Source organism: Eupeodes corollae, chromosome 2 (assembly GCF_945859685.1).
Source record: "Eupeodes corollae chromosome 2, idEupCoro1.1, whole genome shotgun sequence".
Classification (NCBI taxonomy): domain Eukaryota; kingdom Metazoa; phylum Arthropoda; class Insecta; order Diptera; family Syrphidae; genus Eupeodes; species Eupeodes corollae.
The window spans coordinates 89282751-89306568 of NC_079148.1; the positions used below are offsets into that span (position 1 = coordinate 89282751).

General features: G+C 33.3%; 1 protein-coding gene across 25 annotated transcripts in view; it reads left to right on the forward strand.

Annotated features, from left to right (window-relative positions):
- LOC129945377 (basement membrane-specific heparan sulfate proteoglycan core protein) overlaps window positions 1-23818 on the forward strand; it is a 212624-nt gene that overhangs the window by 27404 nt on the left and 161402 nt on the right. For all 25 annotated transcript variants that reach the window (XM_056055090.1, XM_056055091.1, XM_056055092.1 and 22 more), the window contains exons 3-6: window positions 19519-19867; window positions 20004-20178; window positions 22191-22357; window positions 22452-23009. In XM_056055090.1, coding sequence (XP_055911065.1) covers window positions 19519-19867; window positions 20004-20178; window positions 22191-22357; window positions 22452-23009 — 1249 coding nt within the window. The remainder of the gene's footprint in view (window positions 1-19518; window positions 19868-20003; window positions 20179-22190; window positions 22358-22451; window positions 23010-23818) is intronic.

Below are 23818 nucleotides of genomic sequence, written 5' to 3' on the forward strand. Positions count from 1 at the left end.
TTTATCAATATAGCTAACTAAAGGAGTGTCATTGACAACAAGCGTAGGAATCGAAGAAGAGGAAAAATTCGTCATGGTTTTTACGAATGACCAAGAATTCTTACTATCTTTGAGACGTTGCAGTATTTTTTGCCGTAATTTTTGGTCATGTAAAAATTTGGTCCTTCGAATATAGGCTTTGCAGGCCTACTTGGCTTGCTTAAACCTTTACCGGTTTTCCTCAGTTGGGTTGGCTTTAAAATCCTTGGTACTTCGCTAAAGTCATCTGCATATCCAAGATATTGTGTGGATTTTTGAAAAATGGTGCCATTGGTGTTTCGCGCCCTGCCTCAAGAACAATATTAAAGAAGCTACATGACAAAGCTTTGCCTTGTCGAAGTCGGTTTCGAAAGTTTTGATTGAGTCTCTTCCAATTTTGACGCAGCAACGAAAATTCTCCAACGTCATCTTGATAAGTCGTATCAGATGAAAAGATGATGCAAATTGATGTTTGATATTAACGTAAAATAATGTTGTTTAAAAAATGCATCCTGTTTTTTTTTCTAAAATGAAATGAAAAAATGTTTCGACTAAGAATGTCGTGAACAAAACCAGATACGAATTTAAATATAACTTTCTTTATTATTAGCTTAATATTGTTGGAAACTTTTAGTTAATCTCTTAAAGCAAATTAATTGAAAACTATTTTCCAGCAACCTTTCCTTTACAATGACTGCACACTAAAAGAGTTGTATACACATATACCTTTAACATTCCAAAGAGTTTTCGTAAGAAGTAATAGCTATTTCCAACGTGTTCAAATTTTTATAAAAATTGTACCGCAAGGTCCATTATTGAATTTTCTTTAAAAGTAGAAAAGCATCATGCGGAAGTAATTCACTCTTGGGGTTTTAATCAAAACACCAACAACATTCCAAAGCGTTGGTTTTTTGTATTGTTACTTATTTTTTTCGTATTTAAAAAGACCGCACATTCATAATATCTTCGCGTTCATGTGTACTTGTTTTCAAGCTTAAAAATGTTTACAACTTAAAGAATTTGCTATAACAAAAGACATTTAAAGCGATCAACCATGATGCACAAAAAATGATACGAAGGTAGCACGACTCGACATCATATTCAGTCCCTGAATATATATATTCTCTTAAAGTTCCTTTATTTTTATAGCTGCTTAGCATTTGTATAAAGATGCAAAGTTGAGACAAAAGCTGTGTAGCATTTATGAGAATGCATGGCTTGTCTTGGTCGCACAAACTTGTCGGAATAAAGCACATCACAAATTAGGAAATTATAAGGATCAATCTAAGTATCCTGCAATGCACCATTACGATAGTGACGTCAGCTAAAAGCTTTCTAACCCATTTCGTTCCACAGTTTTAAAAAATAAAAATAAGTTCCAACTTGAAATTGTAGCGAAAGCGATACCTGTCCTTTAAAAACAAAACAAAAACGGCGGGAAATCACAGTGGAATATATGATATTCCATAGATAGCTATACAATATAATTTATGTAGCTGCTTGGCTGTTTGCAAATGATGTTAAAAAAATCATCACAGAAACACAATTAGTGAACATTGTGACTGAAGTTGTAGTTTGAAGATCCCTGAAATATACAAAAATATGAATGGCATACAGTTTTTTCCAAATAGGTACTCTTTATTTAAAAATTGTGGTAATTTAAACGAAATGTTTATAGTTTTTAACTTTAAGCGTTTAAAAAATCTAAACAAAAATGTTTTTTAGTTTTATGTTCATTGCACATACTCGTAAATAACAAACCTTGAATTTATCTTGAATAGGTATAAGTTTAAAGGAGGTGATAAATGAGCTGTTTGTTAATAGACTACGAATGTTTAACGCCTAAAAAGATAGATCTTCAGAAAGCCACGAAAATGTATGAAAATTAGAGGAACAAAAAGAGTGCGTATACGAATCTGAGTTCCATTGATTTTAATTTGTTTATATAGCGAATATTAAAGAATGTAATACATTTTGTACATGTTTGGAATGAGATTTTTTGAAAATCAAAATAGAGTTGTAAATATTTTGAATATATACTTTTTCAGCGTTTTAGAAGCAAAAATTTAGAAGTTCTTTAAAAGATGAAATTATTCACCTTCCCAAACCAATTTATTATGTTTTCCCCGATCCATTGAAATAGTTATGTTTATTTTAAAACATGTTTTGTTTATTTCAAGCTATTTATAAGAGAAGTGCAATTAAAAATTATAGTGGGTCTACATTTGAAATTTCTTCGAAACAAGCTGTGTAAAAGTTATAAAAAAATGATTTTTTTATTTGAAAGGCTCATATGAGGAGAGTGTTCAAATATTAAAATACTATTCCGCATATATTCTGCTGAATTGGAGCTATGACCAGTGTTAGTCTTGCAGGGTTGGGCCTATGAGATGCTATAGCTACAGATCCTACATGTTCATATGATTTAACTTGTGCCATCAAAAATTACTTATCATCATTTTGTAGCACTTGCTGTTAACAGTGAAGGCTCCACGAACGTCGTTTTTGTACGGACCAATGACGTCGTTACCGGCCCAAGATTCACACCAAACGGTAACTTTTTGAGAACACATTATCATCTGATAAACTGGTAGTTCCCGGGGCGTGATGGTTAGTGCTTAGGACTTTTGCAAAAAAAAAATGATCTATTGTCTATGTCTATCGTCCTTGTAAGTGACGAACGTTGAACTTCAGCTCAATAAAAACAAAAAGTCAGCAGGTATCGATGGTATATCCAACGTTGTACTAAGACATTCACCCATTGAGGTAATTAACATTTACACCACACTCTTCAATAATGGACTGAATAATGCATATCCAGTGCATTGTAAGACCGCTGTGGTTCATCCTCTTACGAAAAAGGGAAAGGACAACTCCAACCCGTCAATTCTTCGATCGATAAGTCTTCTTCGGAGAATCAGCAAAATTTTCGAAAAGGTGATAATAATGACCCGCTTTGAACCCGAACTGTTAATCCGGAATTATTTTGTAGTCCGCAGCCCACTTAGTCAGACCCCTATTCATGAATATCATGAATCTGACTATTGACTATGGCTTGGCAAAAGCAAACCATTGTTGTGTGTACTTTATGGTATGATTAACCGGAGAAAGTTTGTTGTCAAAAGTGGCAATGTAACTTCTAACACAACATTCCAAATTACCAAAGGTCTTCAACAGAAGGCGGTGAATTCGACGATTCTCTTCAGCATTTACACCGGTAACCTGATAGATAGTCTTACAAAGGCAATTACGTACGCCGACGATCTAATTGCGTACAGAACGGCCCGAAAAGTTGTGGTTATTAGAATTATCTTGCAGCGTGATTTCGACAATATTCAGCGATATTACGACGACTCGAAACTGAAAATAAATGTCCAGAAGTCGGAGAAAATTCTGTTCCGGACTCCGTTGGCTAGGGCTACGAGGGATACGTGCAAGAATTGGCGCAAGATGGTCATCGTTGATCTTCACGGGCAGCGATTAGAGAGCAAAAGTGTAATGAAATACTTAGGTATCTGGTTAGATGAGTATTTATATTTCGACAGACATATAAATGCTGCTCTGACCAGGACCAGAGGAGCCTAGGCTCTGACAAAACGACTGTTTTACAGCAGTCAGCTTGACCCCAGATGGAGAAGTTTCGTGTGTTCGAGCAACAGTGTTTACGACGCTGTACCGGCTTATATCGAACAACCGAATCTTATTATGTGCATTACTATTCCAACGAGGTCCTATACAACGGGGCTCGAATCAACAGAATTGACAATTTCGTGATAACACTCGTTCGAGGTCACAAGAGCAAGAGCTATGTCTTCGACCAAAAATTTATATTTCGGGGCGTTTTATCCGAACGACGAGTATTTTGAAAGTGCGGCTTCATTCCACTAGAGGCATTCCTCTTTTTAGATAGATGCAGTCTGATACAGGATAGATTGACAGTTCTGCTAATCTACCATGTCAGACGACGAACCGTGGATAGGCGACTCCTGTACAATTGGAACGTCATGGTGCAAGGTGGAGCAGAGCTCCTTCATTTCAGTAGGGCTGTGTCCGAACAGGACCGAACTGATAGGGTGAAGCAGGAGAACCAGTTTTGGTGGCTTCAATCCGACTTGATAGTGGGTAGTATTAAGCCTTGGCCGGCTTACATTCTTGTTTTATAGTTTTAGGGTTTAGTTTTAAGTAGAATAGGCATGGTGGCACAAAAAATAAAAAAAAATTATAATAATAATAAAAAAATAACATGAAATAGGGAAAAAAAGGAAAATAAAAAATTAACAATGAAAAAAATGTTAGATAGTTAGATTTGCTGCTGTGGTTGTTTTAGTTTTAAGTAGTTTTTAGGTAAAATAGGTAGTTTACGAGTAAGTTAGTTTTAAGTTTTATTTAAGGACCAAATTTTAAGTAGTTTTTAAGAAAAAATAAAAGAGGATATTGATTTTTTTTTTCTAATGAATACAAAAATAAATAAAATTGATTTGAAGTTAAATAAATCTTAGTGCCGAAAGGCATTCAAATTAAGTGTTATTGTTTAACTTAGAGTATCCGTATGGGACCAGTAAGTCAGTTGTAAGTTATGGTTAATTAGGCTAGTTTTATGAATTTTTGTCTTGCTTTAAGATAGTTTTAAGAGTTAATGAATAAAAATGAATTTAAAAAAAATGGTTTAGGACTGTCATGCTAAAGCAAGAGGTCTTGGGTTCAATCCCTGCCTGTGTTATCTACAGTTTTTTTTCTAATGATACTGTCTTTTGCAAGGAATTGACAAATCCACTCATAAATAGACAAGCTGAAAGTTGGAAGTCACAAGAGCAAGAGCTATGTCTTCGACCAACAATTTGATTTTCGGGGCGTTCTATCCGGGTATTTGAAAGTGCACACTTGAGCGGCTTCATTCCACCAGAGGCATTCCTCTTTTTAAACAGGTGCGTTTTGATACAGGATAGATTAGCAGTTCCGCTAATCTACCACGTCAGACGACAAACCGTGAATAGGCTACTCTTGTACAATCGGGTCGGGATGTCATGGCACAAGGTGGAGCAGAGATAGTTCGGTTAAGTAGGGCTGTGTCCGAACGGGACCGAACTGATAGGGTGAAGCAGGTGAACCAGTTTTGGTGGCTTCAATCGGCACTTGAAAGTGTGTAGTCGGGATGAGGTTTAAAACCTTGGCCGGCTTACATACTTGTTTGTGGTGGCACAAATAACAAAAAAAAATAATAATAAAAAGAAAAAAAGGAAAAGAAAAAATGAAAAACAAAAAATGTTAGATAGTTAGATTTGCTGCTGTGGTTGTTCTAGTTTTAAAAAGTTTATAGGTAGTTTAAGTTAGTTTTAAGTTTTATTTATGGGCCTAATTTTAAATAGTTTTTAAGTAAAAATAAAAAAGGATATTGATATTCGATTTTTTGTTATTTTCTAATGAATACAAAAATAAATAAAACTGACTTGAAGTTAAATGCTGAAGAGCATTAAAATTAAGTATTATTGTTTAACTTAGAGTGTCCGTTATTTGTAAGTTATGGATAAGAAGGCTAGTTTTATGAATGTTTGTCTAGCTTTAAGATAGTTTTAATAAAAATGAATTTGAAAAAAGGTTTAGGACTGTCATGCTAAAGCAAGAGGTCTTGGGTTCAATCCCTGCCTGTGTTATCTACAGTTTTTTTTCTAATGATACTGTCTTTTGCAAGGAATTGACAAATCCACTCATAAATAGACAAGCTGAAAGTTGGACTTTATGGTTAATAGTTATTTGGTTAGTAAAATTGTATCATTTAATCGTGTTGTTCATTTGAATTTGTGTAACTTAAAATGTGATTTGGAGTAAGATTTGACACCTGTCACTAAGAAACAAAATGGCCATCGTATAATGTCAAAATATACTCGCGTCACTTGGAGAACACTTAATATCAATTAAAAAATAAAAGGATAGTTAAGCTTGTAATCTAAATGAAGCTAAATTTCTTGCATTCAATACCTATACGAATATCACAATAAAGATGAATAATAAACAGAATTTTGGAAAAAAAAACAAATATGAATGCTAAATAACTATAATTTTCCAAAATAAAAGATGTTTTAAACATTGTACTCATGTTAAGTTAAAATGTGTTTTTCATTTAACGAAACACGCGTTCGTTTAAAATTTTCTTTCTGAATTGTCCAGAGAAAAGTTATGACCTTGCAAGTAAGGCATACTTTTCTGTTATTATACTAAACGAATTATATTTTTGGTGAAAATATATTCTTTTTATTTCAAGAACTATAACACATTATAAAATGCTCCTTCAAAAAACTTATATTGAAAAAGATAAATATCTGCTCATTAAAATGCCAAAAGTTTCAATATTTGCTCCTATTATCTTTGTTTATGTTTACATTGTGACTAAAAACATATGTGTAGTGTTTAGTTAAATCTTCTAAATCAATATATCTATGCTTATGTATAACAAAAGCTAAATGTGGCATAAATAAACAACTTAGAAAATTAGAGCAAGGCATCTTAACTCTATTAGTCCAGGGCTGGAATGTCATCAAACTATCTTTTTTCAGTGATGTATGCTAGGTGCAATTAATGGTCTTTTACCCTAAAGCCTGTTCCTTAAAAGGTTTGTCAATTATCCTATTCAATAGACCTATGTGTTTTGCATTGTAATATTTGGATATTATTAGTATTTTAAAACTTAGTTTGTTAAAAGGGTTTTAAGAAGTTTTAAAAAATCTAAATTTCAAATCTGAGAATCCACATCTGTTTAAAATTGAAAAACGGTCGAACATTAAATTTGATTTAAAAACCAATTTGTTGACTGAATACTAGATAAAAACATCCTTAAACTTAAACAAATGATGGTAATTTGAATCTTTGCTCTAATTTTTATAGCACCCTTCCACTTAGTAGCAAGGACATCGCTATAAATCTAGAAATTGCGTTTCCGCCAGGGCCTTTTGTGACTTAAACCGTTCCGAGTCCAGCCCATATATGTAAATAAGACTGTCAAACGGAAAGATGTTTCGACGTCTATACATTTAAGTCTGACATACGGATACTTTTCCTAGTTATTAACATAGTTTAGACGGCGAGTCACTTGAAACAAATCAAAATGTACTTTATATACAAATATAAAATAAAGAGGTCCATAGTTCCATAGTAAGTAGATAAGCTACGCTTATGTCAAGTGATAAAGTTATAGATGCAATTTGGTATGGACTGCGATAATAATCTATGTCTAAAGACAATGGGGAATCTTATTTTTCAATTGAATTGTCAAGAGGAAGACGGGAAAAGATATGCACAACCTACCTACCTACCTACAGATATGCATCGCATCATAGATGATTGCCAAGTCAGTGCAGAAATGTCATTGTCAACGTTGTTTGCAATTTTCCTATTTTTTTTGTCGCCTTGTCTTCCCCTCAAAATAATTTTGATCTTGATCTAGGTATATCATAATATCAAGTCCAAATATCACGAAAAAACTGTGAATGGAGACTAAAAGTATTGTATATTTAGATATTGCCTTATGGAAGCAATTATGTTTAAGAAGGAGTGATCTGATGTACACTACAGACTACACAACACATGTTTCAGATTGAGGGAATAGGAAAAGATTGTTATGATAGAGGCTTGACATCAAAAAATTTACTATTAGGTTCTGTGGCCGCTGACGTGCGTTAGCGTCGAATTAAATCTAAATCTAACAATACACAAGTGTGTGAACGAAAATGTGACGAGCGATTAGATTTTATAAAATTAACAAAATTTTAAAAATTTGATGCACATCTTCTACTTCCGCTACTCATGCAGTTTAGGGGAAATTGCATCTTTAAAAAGAAAACAGCGTAATTTAAGTCACCAAGAATTTTGCGATTTGTGTTGTGAATCGTTTTTCACTGATATTACATCTTCTTATAGTACACGATACATTTTTTGTACAGTTTATAAAGTTTTCAGAGCTTAAATATATTGCATTAGGTTAAAACTTGGTGGTTGGCGTTTATTCCTTAAACTTACAATTTCTTAATAAATCCATTTTGGTAGCTGAAATAGACTACTTGTGTTTTTAACAATATTGTGTCACTTGTAAATTTGTCAGCATTTTTTTGTCCCATAATAAAACTTATAGATCGCGTGATCTATGTTTAAGTTTACCTATATATGAGAGATCGCATAATCCCTTGATATCAAGTCTTTTGACCGTTTTAAGTCTATGCTTAGCCATATTTGCTTGGTTGCTAGGCAGGTGGTACTCTGTGACCATCTAGCATTTGTTGATTCTAGAGCATATTGTTTGAGAAGTTATTTGCATGATGCAAGTGGTGTTCCTATGTTATGTTTTTGTCTAACATTAGGCAGAAGTATTACGTTTCTTAAAACATTAAGGCTTTTTAGTATCAAAAAGTTCCTGAATGTTGGGACTTATTTTACGCATTTCAAAAGAGTTCTGTGATCCATATACTTTGATATATCTGTTTTACGCGTAAGTAAGAGTAGATCTCATGAGTATTATACAGAGTTCTGCAAATAAAATATTTGTTTTCTTTATATTTCTTGTTTATTACAAAATTTGAATGTTGACATCATTTAAATGACCACCACGCGAATTGTTGCAAGTATCAATTGTTCTGCTGTAATTTTCGACGACATTTTGACTCATATTTAGCGGTATCTCACCATAACTTGACGAATGTTGGTATTAAAGTGCTCAATAGGTAAAGGTCTTTTTAAGCGTAGTCCAACAAAAAAGTCCAGCGGTGTTAAATCGCCTCATCTTGGTTGCCAATTGATATAGCCACGACGAGACATTATGCGGCCAGGAAATATTTCTTACAATAAAGCCATATTCGCTCGAGTTCTGTGGCATGTGACATCGTCTTTTTGATACCACCTGTTCTTCACGTCTTATGCTTCAAATAGCAGGCAAACAAATCAGTTATAAAATGACCATAACGCTCCGAATTGACGGTGGCAGTCGGTGACAGTCATTTTCGAAGAAGTAAGGTCCAATCACACCTCCGGACCAAAAAGCACACAATACCGTCAGTTTTTAAAAATATAATGGCCTCTTTTGAATTACTTAAGGATTCCCAGAACCCGCAATACGAACATTTTGTTTATTAACGTACCCACCGAGTGTGATATGTGCTTCGTCACTGAAGAAAAAACTGTTCGAAAGTCGCTGTCCTCCGCCTGTTGTTCAAGCACCCATTCGACGTATCTACTACGCGACCTGGTAAATGGTCAGCTGGCTTAAGTTGTTGTGGGAGCTGGACTTTATATAATGTACCTGTAGATCCGAAGGAAAAAGGGCCATAATATGACGTAAGACATTCCTAATTCTTGAGAACGACGAGGAATCGACGAATTCGGGTCTTCGGCAACACTTTCACTTACATCAGCGAAATTTTAAGTGGTACGAACGAAATGATATCTATAACCAATCCAGTCTCTTCAAATTTCTGCTCAATTTTGCAAATTGCTTTCGTAGTTGGACGATCATGGAAACCATAATATCCTTTTAAAGCACGATATGTGGCTGTTTCAGAATCATATGAGTTGTGGGATAGTTAATTGATTCATTTTCGTAAATGTCAGACATTCAACTGAAAACAAATATTTTAAAAACTTAGATTGACAGATGTCGAACTACAGCCCTATACTTTTGAAACCGCAAAATGGATAACCGATCATATATTATTATCACGAAATCGCCGACGAATTGTCACTTTGTTTGATGTAATAAATTAAACAATAAACTACACTGTTTTTATTAGTATTATTTCATATTTTGTGCAAATAACTTTTGGTTTAATGTTTTAATCCTCAATTAAGAAGTACATACTTAGTGCTTAGAAACCAATTAGAAAATATCTTTCTACGTGATTATGCTCCATAATAAAATTTAAGTGTTTGCCAAGTAGAATCAGGAAGAAACTTTATCAAATGCTTTCCCGTCTCTATTCCTAGCTACTGGTGAGCACCTATAGTTGAATTATAAAACCTAGAAATTTAATATTTTTCCTTCTTCTTCCCTTTTTTTTTAACTTTCAAACCATGTTTCACAATAATTCGATTCTTTATCGATTTTACTAACGCAAATATATGAACTTCTTATTGCGAGCTCCCCTGATTCCTCCATAATTTTTTATTTTTTTTTAAACCATTGGTGCTACTTAACTTTAAATCACTATGTATAAGCAGCTTTTTACAGTTTGACACCGTATCATAAATGATGTCATTATTGTTATTGTCATTTAAATAACCATTGGAAGGGGCAAAGGAGCTGTAGCACCAGCAGCAGTAGAACTAAAGTACCAAGAGCTAAAATAGAACACAAGATATTTGATGTTTTCATCCCTTAAGCTTTGGAAGGGAACAATCTGTTTTACAGCGCCCATACCATTGAAAAAAGGCGACGACAACGACGACGATGATGACGACGTGCACTGCACAGGCACAAGCACAGGCACAGTCAGAAGCACAAGCACGCCGACCGCATCTAACCAAAACATCCAACATCCTTCCATCATCGCCGCCGTCGTCGTCGTCGTCGTCGTACTCGTCGGTCTTCAGATCTCCGAACAGAAACAGCAGCAGCAGCAGGAACTGTATCAGTATCATAGACAAGATACAGATATACAGAGACGGTGAATAGCAGCACACTCAAAGATTTTATTCCAAGCACGCGTTAGCAATTTTTTATGCAACTTGCAGAGAACAAAGGAAAAAATCTTTTCAACAAAAAGAAGAAGTCCCACGCAAATCCTTTCCTTAATGGAGAATGAAACAAGGACTTTCTCAAGTTTCGTTCAGTTCAGTTTTGGGGCTTTTTTTTGTCCATACACATTTGTGGTTCCCGTCCCGTTCTGATGGTTGTTATAAGGGTGGTTTACCAATTTCGGTTACACGCTTCACACTTGTCTGTCGTAGTTCTTCAGCGAATAGGTCCGGGCTCTTAACACGATGACCAAGTTAAAAAGCAATTTATGGAACAAAGTGTCCTCCCGTTTATGGGCCCATGTATGTCACGGCACACCACACAATCACAACTTGTGCTTAGGCTTTGCACCTTTCAAATTATGTACGCGTTATAATATCATCACACGCTTTTGTTTCTTTTTTTTTTGTTACCATATTCATAAGTTGGCATAAAGAACATTTAAGGGCGACAAAATTTAATGGCACCCTGTGCCATTAGACTCTTGAAAATTAGACTTAATTAGCCTATAGTCATTGTGCTGTGCTTTGATTATGAAATTATTACTTCGACTCGACTGTCGTTGTTGTTTGGTGAATATAAGGCCTCAAGATTTATGCGTTTCCAGCGGTACATATATGGAAAGTAAACTGATTCTATTTTTGTTTTGCTTACTTAATTGACATAAAGACTGTAAAACGTGGACAAACTTTTAAAATAAATTGTTACTATTTTTAATTATGTAGATAAATAATTGTATTACTTAGCAATTAGTAAATTAAGTCAGAGTATGAGTAACTGTGTGAACCTTACTTTTGATGTACTTACAGGAATATTCAATCGAAAAATGTTTGCAAGAAAAAGCTTTAAATGTTGGAATTTAAATATTTTTTTTTTAACTTCCCATAGGAAGTTATTGTTAGCGGATCGATTTATCGAAATAAAAATGTGGCAATGAATGAATTTTAGAGAGGTGTCTTTTCTTGATAGCTTTTTTTCGAAGGCCATTTCTCAAGAACCGATTGAGATAACAACGAAAGATGCAGAAAGGTTTTCGGTTTTCATGAATCCCTCCGTTGGCCCTTCAATATATCAGTAATTACATTTTGGAAGTCTGAACACCACGAAATAAATGCTTGCCAACTCTCTTTCTCATTTTTATTAATGATCTCCTGTCGGCAACTTCTGATCCAATACATTGTTTTGCTAGCTTTCAATGTTCGTTTTCAGATTTACATCCCTTTTTTTCGGACGTAAAACTGCAATGACAAAATATGATAGGCTCAAATTCCGACCTAAACAGCGAAAACCCAATGCTGTGTTGTATCGTTAAAGTGAAATATACCCCCCTTGGCATTATCCATTGATGGTACTTGCATCGAGGAGATTGAAAATCTCGATATTCTTGTTATGTGTATTACCAACCACTTCTTGGGGAATGATCACATGCGCGAAGTCGCCAGAAATGAAGCAGGATGTTATGGTTTTCTAAGGCGATGCAAGAAGTTTTTCTCCCTCTCTAATCTGGCAGTTATCTACAAGCTTTTAAACACCCAAAGCTTGAGTATAACTCCCATTTCAAGGCTGGTGATCCTGCAACTTACTTAATCCTCTTAGACAGTATTGAAGGGAATTTACATTGATTGGTGATAATACCATCATAAGATTATTAACGTCGCTTGAACATATAGAGGTAAAGTTTCTCGTCTCACCCTTTTTTACCGTTATTTTAACGGTTTATGCTCTAGAAAAATAGCCAGCTGCATTCATGCCCTTTAAAATGCAACTATATTACTCGCGTTTCTAGGATTACTCATCAGTATACCATCGAGCCCACTTTTGGTCGAACTATCAAGTACAGCGATTGGTTATTTAGCCGTACTACGCGAATGTGGAATGCCTAAATACAGTCTGTTTTTCCAGTCATTGCTGAAGTCAGGAATTTGAAGCCAATGTGCACCGATATCTCCTTTCAAACCCTCACTCCTTTTCCTAGTGTGCACACTGTGTCTCCAAAATTACTTCCAAAATAATTGTATACATCAAAAAATAACTTTTTTGATTTCTAAAAGTTGGTAAAAATTGATTTTCTACTTCAAAATATTGACAAAAAAAGAGGCTGGAATGTGACCCACACTGATAACTTCCCATCCCGTCTGTCGATTTGTCTTGCTTAAAAGTTTCTAGAGTTTTGTTAAAAAAGTTGTTGGTTGAATTATTCTTAAAAATTTTAAAATTACCAACAATATTTTTCACATAAAGGAATTGTTTAGTTTGAAAATCTAGTTTTGTTTAATAGATTAGAGTCGAAAACAAATTTTAACCAATTTTAGCAGCATTTCTGAAATTTTTACAAATTGGACGAATGAAATCAATTTGAGAGATATCAAGAACCGAGCATCCATTTTTACCAAATTTGGGTACTATTTTTTGTATATTTTATATTTTTAATTTATTAATTTATTATAACGAAGTGTTGGGTTTTTATAAAAAAAACTATGTTTTCTGTGAAATAAAAAAGTTTGAAGACAATATTTTTAATATATATAATAATATATCAATTTCTACCAACTTTTACTAATTTTTTTTAGGTTTTTATTTTTTGTAAAAAAACTGTCAATTCGATTTTTCTCAAAATTTTTCTGATTGTTGAAAACAATATTTCTTATTAGCTAAAATTAGCTGAAAGCCATAATCTCAAAGTTTTGAAAAGATATTTGAGTCGAAATTCAAATTTTACCAGATGTTGAAAACGTTATTTTTCGTTGCACTAAATTGTTTTGTAGATAAAATCGTTTTGTATTCGTAAAATTTTGAGGTGACAATTTTGTTTTCAGTTTTTTTGATTTATAAAAAAACCGTTAGTTGGATTTTTTTTTCAAAAAATATACTTATTTAGTATCACGTTTCAATTTATTATATAAAATTGAATTCAAGTCGCTAACGTTTTTAGTTCATTAGATATTTAGGGTTAACCAAAATGTTCATCTTTTTTTTAAACTGCTATGGTAAAAACACCACCCACGCAATATTCTTGAGAGCCCTTTCTGCATCTTTCCGCCTTATTAGCTGTATAACAAAATTTGTCTTGTGTAACACGAAATTAGTTAATATTTAGAATATCGACATATGGGCTAAGGTCGCATCATTCTTTAAAAAAAATCAACTGGCAACCGTAAATATAAACAAACATTTTGCAGAATGCAGTGGGAACTTCGTTTCAAAATGTAAAACCTTTCTGGTTTCACTTTACCTTTAACGCATTGATCATTTTGCTTAAAAAAAAAGAATAAATAAACACAAAAAGCATCAAAAACGTTCAACTTAAAGCTTTGAAGCTTAGACGTATGTATGCTCACTCCTCAAAAAATAGAACAAAAGTCAGGACAATGACATGTTCTTAATACCACACAATCTACCTGTTCCTGTTTATTAACCCGATGCATAATGTGAACGCTAAACAATATGACGACTTTCTTTTTTTATGTGTATAATAAGAAGAAGTTTTTTTATAGGTTGTGTCTTCGTCCTTCGAATGAACATACCGTATGCAGGGGTAAGGGTTGGTAGGTACTTAAAAAAAAATCCTAACAGTTCAATGGTCTTTACTTACTTATACTCAAAATATTTGAGTTTAGCTTCAATTGTCTGCTAAGGATTTTCTTGTTTTACAGGTAAAATAGACAAGTGTTTTATAGAAGCTAAAAAGATACAAAAGTTTAAGCTATATTGTTCTTCCTTAACAAAGTAAATCATATTTTTTTGTCGTTAATCTTTAGGTATATAAATTTTTCTTTATCTAAATCATTAAAATAATAATATTGACCTCAAAATTATTTTAAAAATATATAAAGAAATGTTCGTACATGTACATGGATCGACCTACTAAATTAGACTGAAGCCTAACAAACAGACATAATCGCTTGTAGATTATTTGCTATAAATCCGGTATACGTAGGTTTCAATTTCTTAACTATAGACAATTATTAACTTCTTAAAACTTGAAAAGAAAATTGACCTCGAGATTTTAATCAAACTCGTGTCGAAAATGTTTCAATGTCAAAATTGATTGATTTTCTTTCATTTTTTTTTGTGAAAAAAAGGGATTTAAACTTAATCGACTTATGCAGAAAAGATTCATTTTTATCTCTTGTGTTAGGGCTCCAAGAAGTTCGTGGAAGTGGAAATGCATTTAATTGGTTTTGGAAGAGGTGCAGAAGGGTTTAGAATTAAATTCATTATATTTTTTCTTAACAAAAATGGCTTGGAGTAAATTAAACTACTGGAACATACATACATATACAATTATACATAAGTACATACATACATACATAAGCGTGATACATTTAAGCGTGATATTTTAAGATGTGCGAAATAATTTCGAATTAAAAAAAAAATACGTATTCAAGAAAAATACTGCTTTGCCATTATGGTCTGTTTTCTGAATTGTAAAAAATAAATAAGTAATTGATTTGAATTATCATTCAAATTGCAATCTATTGAGATTAAACCTTGATATTAGTTACAAAGTCACCTCCTAAGAGTATTTTTTGACTAAATCGGACTGATTTGTCGAATTGAAATTTTTTAAATAGGTAGACCGCTTGAGACCGTCACACAGTGTGTTGAATCACAAATCTAATCAATAACTCGCGTTGGTTTAACTTTCGGATAATTTTTTCATACAAAATGATTTCAATTATATTAATGATTCTAAACAACCAGTATTTTTTTTTAAACTATTTTTTTAGTAAAAACTTAAAAATCTCACTGTTTTACATTATATTAATAACACAGATAATAATACATAAATACACTTATAGACTTTGTCATTCATTTTCATATCCGTCGTAAAAAGATTCTTCTTCTCCTCAAGAGCATCAACAGTTAATAGTGAAAAAACTTCTTTTGTTATTATACCTCGAACTCGAATAGGATTGTGACGTAAGCTAGCAATAAATGGCTTGCAATAAATGGATCAGATGAAATTAAAAGACAATTGAAAAGATCTGTATTTGTATTTACTCTTGAAGTTTTTTTAGTTAATAGCTCTCTAAATTTCCTCGTGTCCTTATTTCCTGATAAAAGTGCACTGCATAATTGTATAGTCTATCATTGTAAGCATAAACGAAAATTCGACAAGAAAATTTTGTTCGCCATTTCGGATAAGAACTGGAGACAAATCTCTTATTTCTTGATGGATTGAACTAACTTCTTGAGAAATCAATTCAGTGGACTCTTTGGCAAAAACAAATTTGATTGGACGGCAATATCTTGTAGATGAAGGAGCTGGATTTTGCCAAACAATTATTTTTCCTTTTGAAGAACTAAAATTCATTTGAATAATATAAATAAACTTTCATCGGTATGGCCCTCCTCCAAAACAAATTTCTGTTTTTACTGCTTTTGCTGAGCCCCATCGCATCCCCACTTTATCAAAATATTAACACGATTTTCGCCAGTTTTCAATTCGTCTATTCCGATTAAATCCTCCTGTTGAGCCAAGCAAAGCTTCTCAATAGTATGATTTACTAATGACTGTAGTGAACTTTTTGCATATTTTCGAAGCACGATCTCACTAGCCTTAACAATTTCTTGAGGGTCAGTTGAATCTAAAAGACTTTCAATCTTCCTTTTTTTTTGATTTTCAGAACAGGCATTACAGATTTTTGGGTTTCTTCCAGCTTTATCAAGATTTTGAGGTTTTACGCTTTCAGGTAAAACATAAGGTTCAACAAGCCAAACTGCATTTGTTGCCAATAAACGGTTGCGGTGCCTTCCATTTTGTTCCCATTTTTCGCATAGCTTAAAACAAACAAATTAATATTTTCCTTAAGATTTGTTTTAATTTTGTGTGATATGTCTTGAAGACCATATTTTTCCATTATTAATGACAATACGACGTCTTTTCGATGTATTTTGGGAGTTTTTTTCCATTCTTCAAAAATTTCCTTCGGCGATAGAGTGGAGGGCATACCGAACAAAAATTTATGGCGTTCGCAAAAATGCCCAAGATATTTTTTATTTACCTTAAAGTGAACACTAAACAGATTAATTTAAGTATAGTCTTGCAGAGGAATAATTAGCTTTAACTCTACTTAAAAATAGAAAATGTTTTATTTTTTCCATTTTCTCACCCTCTCACCAAAATATATTTTTTTTAATACTGCCAATGGAAATAACAAAATAAAAATTATTATATTTTACCTTAAAATGTAGTTTAATAATAACAAAAAACATGTTAACAATAAAATCTCCGTAGCCTTTTTAATCGTAAAAAAAAAATAAAAAAAAACAAAACATGAATAACACCTACCTATTGTATTGAGAAGCTAAACAAATGATCAGAAGTCATGTGGCTTAACTTTTTTTTCATTTTGTCCAGCTAGATTTGCGATCTACCAAACCCTACGTCATAAGGTTTAATGTCTTGCATTATTTTATCATGTGAAATAGCCAGTTGCATTCCTCCTCTCAAACAATTCAACCGTAATGCCCGTACTTCTAGGAATGTCCATCAGTTTACCCTTGAGCCCAATTTCAGACATACTGTAAAGAACAGAGATTCTTTTCTTAGTAGCACTTCACGAATGTGGAACGCCTTATCAGCCCTAATATTTCCCAATCATTACAATATGGGGGGATCCAAAACCAATGTGCATCGTTATCTCCTTTCTAATCATATCCCCCTTCCTAATTGCCCCCACTGTGTTTAATTATTATAAGGGTAGTAATATTCCCTTTAGTGCGCGCACAATATATGCATATTATCAGCTCAAGAAATATCTCGAAGATCGAAAGCTTCTTATTGGCCGACAATACGGCATTCGTAGCAATAGGTCCATTGGTGATTGCAAGGTCCATCTCACCGAACAGTGGAACAAATATTTACATAGTTTTGGAGAAAGTAAGATTATTGCACTTGATATTTCAAAGCATTTGATAGGGTTTGGCATCAGGATCTCTTATCGAAAATGCGAGCTTTCAGTTTTCATGAATCCCTCCTTCATTGGATTAGTAATTACCTTTCGAATCGTTCAATACAAGTTGTATTGAATGGATTCAAGTCTGAAAACCACAAACAAAATGCTGGTGTGCCCGAGGGCTCTGTTCTATCTCCAACACTCTTTCTCATTTTTATTAATGATCTCCTGTCTGCAACTTCTAATCCAATTCATTGTTTCGCTGACGATAGTACTCTTAGCTTTTCATATTCGTTTTCAGATTCACACCCCTCTTCTTTATATGTGGAACTGCAACGACAAAATATGATAAGCTCATTAAATTCCGACCTAATCAACATTGCACAATTGGGAATAAAAACCGCGTGGAATTTAATGCTTCGAAAACGCAATGCTGCCTTGTATTGTTAAAGCGAAATATACCCAACTTGCCATTATTCATAAATGGTGCTTGCACCGAGGAGACTGAACATCTCGATATTCTCGGTATGTGTATCACCAACTCGAGCCAACTTCGTTCGTACTGTCAAGTACAGGGATTCGTTCTATAGTCGTACTATGCGAATGTGGAAAGCTTTGCCACCAGCCATTGCAATATTCAGGAATTCAAATTCAAAGTGCACCTACACCTTCTTTCAACCCCTCTCTCCCTTTCCTAGTACTTACACTGTGTTTACATAATAAGAGTAGTACATCCCTTTGGGTGTGAGCTTGAACCATGAACACAATAAATCCACTCTTAACAACACAATTTTAATTTATTGACCTAGAATGACTTCGAAATAAAAAGCTGTAGTTTTTAATTTCCTTTGTTAAACACCTTTATAAAAATAGTCCCAATTTATAAACACATTCTGTTTTGAATATTCACAACTAATGGAAGTGTGTCAGTGATGGAAAATCATTTTATTTATCCTTACCTCCACTCAAAAACATAAAAGTAGCCAAATCTAACCATTGCTATATATATATTTTTGAGAGGGTTGAAAATGTCAAGACCTTTTGGTGGACACTGGACAAGTACCTTTTTCTTTTGTGTATTTGTGGGACACAATTTCCGTTTTCGTCTTCCTAAACTAAATTCCAAAGCAAAATTGCCAAAGTTCAGTTCAGTTACGAAAGATTATATGAAATTTAGAGGAATGAAAATCTTTGTCAAATTTTCACCCAACTAATCTATTATTAAATTTAAAACACCAGTTTATTTGTTTTTTAAGTGAATAGTAAACAAATTTGAAATAATTTCCATTTTGTTTTTATTATTTTGCCAAAAAACATCATGTCGACACTTTCATAAAGGATTTTAAAATTTATCGATTATATTGATACAAATAATTCAAGAGATAAATTTAATTAAAATTTAGATTTGCTTAAATTTCATTTGTATACTTAAAATATACTTTCAATAATTTTTTAAATAGTCTTTTCTATGTAACTTTTGTATCTTTTTATTTGTACCTTTGTATATTAAAACTTTTTTTCATATACAAAGTTAGTACTTTTATAGCAGTTTTTATCCCAGACACAAACCACATTTCAAAGCTTGATGTCTTTTGCTGTAAATACGCAAATGAGCTTTCATTAAAGCTCCTTTATATGTTTCAAAAATATTTAGCTTTTGATTTTGCCATAATAAATTATAACTACGCATTTGTAATAATTATTTAATAAATTATGGGTTTCAATACCAAATTAAATTTGTAAACACTTCAATTTTATAAATATAGAAACGAATACTTTTTTAACCCAATTCTTATTTTTTCTACCTCATGGTTTCAAACTTATTAATAATAAAAACTTTTACTCAAACTCAAAATAAACAATATTTTTTTTATATATTTTTAGCAACTGAATACAAGTGAAGATTGGAGTTTTGATGACGACAAAAATGTTAACTTGGATGAAAATAGTTTAAGTGCGGACCATCTGCGACCCTATCAAGTCCAAGAACACAAATCACTCATCGATGACGAAGAACAAAGCAATTTGGGACAAGTTTTTAGATTTAAACGGGCCACAAAGAAAAAGTCTATTTCCCACAAGCACAAAAAAAGGTCAAGTCGAAAACCTCGAGATGATCTCAATGACAATGCAGAGTCCTCCGGAGACACCGACATTGAATATGATGATGATGACGGTGGTGATGATGATTTGGGTGACAATGAAACTGATTTGGCAACTGACATTTCTTACTGTTAGTATTGAAAAGAGTTCATATTTTATTGTTAACACCCTGTCGAAAAATGTTTGAATTAATCGCGACTTGGTGTTAGCAATTTTATGATTTTTAAAATAAATATGTTTTACAAAATTATGTTTTTATTTTGCAGATCAAGTCATGTTCATTGCAAATGAATTATGGTCTGAGAACTTACGTAGAAAAGAAAGCAGCGAGTTTATGGCACTTCATCGAAGTCTAGAAGTCGGCTTCAGTGATTTATTTAATTCTATGTCCAGTGATGACGAGAACGAGAACGAAATCAAAGCCAATCTTATTAACGTTGCGTAAGTTGCAAATAGGTCTAAATATACTGTCTTTAACATTGAAGATTTCTTCTAAGAGTTTTAACGGCAATCGATGCTTCATTTTCTTAAACACATACAAAATTTATATTGCACTTCCACGACTCGTCATTGATTCCTTGATAAGTCAACTAAATACAGCCACTGCCTTGTTGGACCAAAAGCCAACAGTTTCTTATATCGTGCATATGAGCCATCCACAACCAAGGACACTTTGCGATTCGACACAAAATTGTCTGATATTTGTAAGTCCCAAGTCTTTGGTAGTACCCGTGGCATGATGTTTAGTGCGTTGGACTGTCATGCTAGAGGTCTTGGGTTCGATCTTTTTTACGGGTACTGCCTCTTCCGAGGAATTGACAAATTCTCCAAGAGTAATTCTTGTCATGAAAAGTGCTTTCTCAAATAAGCCATTCGGATTCGGCTTAAAACTGTAGGTCATACTCGCACACAGTAATGGTTGAGCGTTGTAAGTCACTAGGCCCTATTTCTCAACGGACTGTTGCGCTATACAATTTATTTATTTTATAAGTTTGATTATTTTTGTTTACGAAATATAATTAACAATTCAACATAACCCAGACTCTCCGACGAGGCTAAGTATCTGGCTAAGTACAAGAAAAAAAAAAATGTTAAGTAGTTCTCTTTTCTTGCACTAAAGCTATTGGTAATAAATGGGGCTTACAACCCCGTTTGCTTGCCTATGCATAAGCGGATCGCTTTGCACGGCCCCATCTGCGGCAACAGACACCCTTCTCTACCTAACAACTCTTGGTATACTTAGCAAACAAATAGCTGCAAGCTCTGCTATTAGCCTCAAAGCTTCGTCGCAATAGGTTAACAGCAACCTTGGCCACTCCGTAATTCTGAAGTATTTAGAATCACTTCGAAAGCACACAGACTAGACAATCCTCCAGCTGCAATTCTACAGAAATTTTCAGATTCTATACCTTATTACCTTGCAAATCTTTCTGGGAGGATAGGGTATTCCTAAAAGGCGAGTCAGTCCACTTTTACACAGATGGATCAAAAACAAATGAAGGGGTTGGTGGAGATAAATACCTCCTCTCTGAACGACTGGAATAAATTCTCCATTCCACCTTCCGAATCTTTTGGCGATAAACGAAGTCTTGTCCTGGCCTAAAGAAAACGTGATATCAACATCTTATCAGTATTTTTTCAGATAGTCGGGTCACTGGCCTAAGTGTGTCCTAATCCATCACGGACAGCCACTTAAACCTAACCTAACCTAACTACCCATACATTGAAAATAGTTGATTGATTTTTTGGGAATCCATTACCACTAAGCTTACAGTTCAAAACTTAACTTGATGTAAAATGAAAGATAGATGATGCTTTATAAATAAAAAAGAGCTGCATCTTCTTAAATATTAACGGTGTCACAACTTGATTTGTGTAACAAAACCTATTAATCTTTTTTTTCGCAATTGGGCTTGGACGATATGTGGTTCCAACAAGTCGAGGCACAACAGTACCAATCATGGCTTTATTCCGTGAGAAGTTTCCTATGTTAATTGACCACCGACGTCTTGGAAAAGACCATGTTTGGACATTTAAGACTTACGTTTACCAACTTCTTATATTCTACCGATTAGATGACATCTACATTTCCGACCTCTATGATTCAAAGATCGCGTGCAATTTATAAAAATATTACGAGGACTCTATTTAAATTTCTTCTATATGTCAAACAATCAATAACTCAGTTGAAATCTAAGAAATTGAAACCGAAAATATTATTAAACAGTATTATCGTCAAATGTTCCAATACATTTATTTAAATGCAGAAGACAATTCCCTTTTACTATTCTGAAATAATGTATTTATGTTTATTATTCTATTCACTGATTGATTGATATTCACTTCAGTCTAACAATATCAAGAATTTTAAAATTTAAATTGGTTCAAGTTAAATACAAATTTTTATCGACTGGCTGTTAAAATGTCAATAAAATCTGTCTTTTCTTATTTAGTCGCACAAATGATCCTTTCAAAGTGCACGTAACAATGCAGTTTGAAATCACAGGCAACAATGGCGAAGCATTTGACAAACTCATCCAAAACCAAATCCAACAGTATTCGAAGATTGGTGAGATTGGAGCTGAATTAGATGACAACTATGTCTATCGTCGCATCAATGGTAAGTCCAACTTTTTGTTCTACATAAATCAGCACTTGTATGTGAATATTTTGTATTATAAAATTCTTATTATGGTGATGAAATTCCTTGACAGATATTGAAAATCCTCCTGCATTGAACGATTATGTGTACACTGTTAAGTTATCTAAAACTACTCCTCGTTCTAATGACAGAGACAATGAGGAGAATTATAATAATAATAATAATTCACCTTATGATTCCGAATTTAATGGACCACAAACATCTCCGGAAACTTCATACCCAGATCATAGTGAGTCCTACGACAATAATAATTACAATGAACATGATTCTGATTCTGGATCCGATACACGTCCCGAATATCCTGTTCATTCATTACTGCCTACCACCAACTCGGACAACAATGACTTTTCTGACAATGGCAATGAAAGCGATCCTAAGTCAGATAGAACTCCATCATCAGGTTCTGATGACTACGATCGCATTGACGAACCTCAACCTGGGCAAACTCCACCCTCAAACGAAGACAATGATTCGTATAATGAATGCAATAAGAATATCAATGGCAAATTTAGATGTAACAATGGTGTGGAAATAAGCTGCAATCAATGGTGCGATCGAGTTGCTGACTGTGACGATGAGTCAGATGAAAATGATTGTCCTAACCCATCAGGTACCTTGCCTATTACTTTAAAAGAAGAATCTTTGGGATTGCTCTGCTTGGCTCTATCTATCTTCTAACATTTCTGCAGTGCAAGAGTTGAATCTTGTCTTTAATCTGGTGATTGTTTTGCTTTGGATTAACTGTAGCTTTTAAGACTTTCCGTCAACTTATTTATCTGAATGCTCATTTCATACTAACAAAATACATGATTCATATATTATTTTAAAAAATAAGAACATTGGGAAAGTTGTTATTATTAAACCTACATTCACTATTGGTTATAAGTCATTAAGTCTTCAGATAGTATAAACGAGAACTAAATACAATTACGAATTTTAAAAAAGTTCTTCTTAGCTATATTTCAATACATTTTGTAAAATCCGTTTCGGTATATATAAATGCTGCGTTGTCAAAATTCGACTTTAAATTTTAAAAATCTCTTTGTTTGAATTAGATTTTCTCTTGAGTTATTTATTTAGAAAAATTTGGTTTGTATAACAAAGCTCTAAAATAAATTCAAACATTCTTAAATTATTAAAAAAACAGCAGTAGGTATTTGGTATAAACCGCTAATTTGAACATTTTGTAATTCCGTCAATTTAATTTGCTTGCAGTGTATAGAATATGGTCATCAATTACACTGGTCGCCAATGTTTTCTTGTGGGCAGTAAAATTTCACTTTTCCAATTAGTTTTGGTGGCCTTAATTTAAATCCAAATTTAATATTAATCCATCGCATCAGGTTTTTAAGATACAACTTTTGAGAATTCGAAAAAACACGTGTATAAGCTTTTTGAGGATATCTAAATTTATGAAGC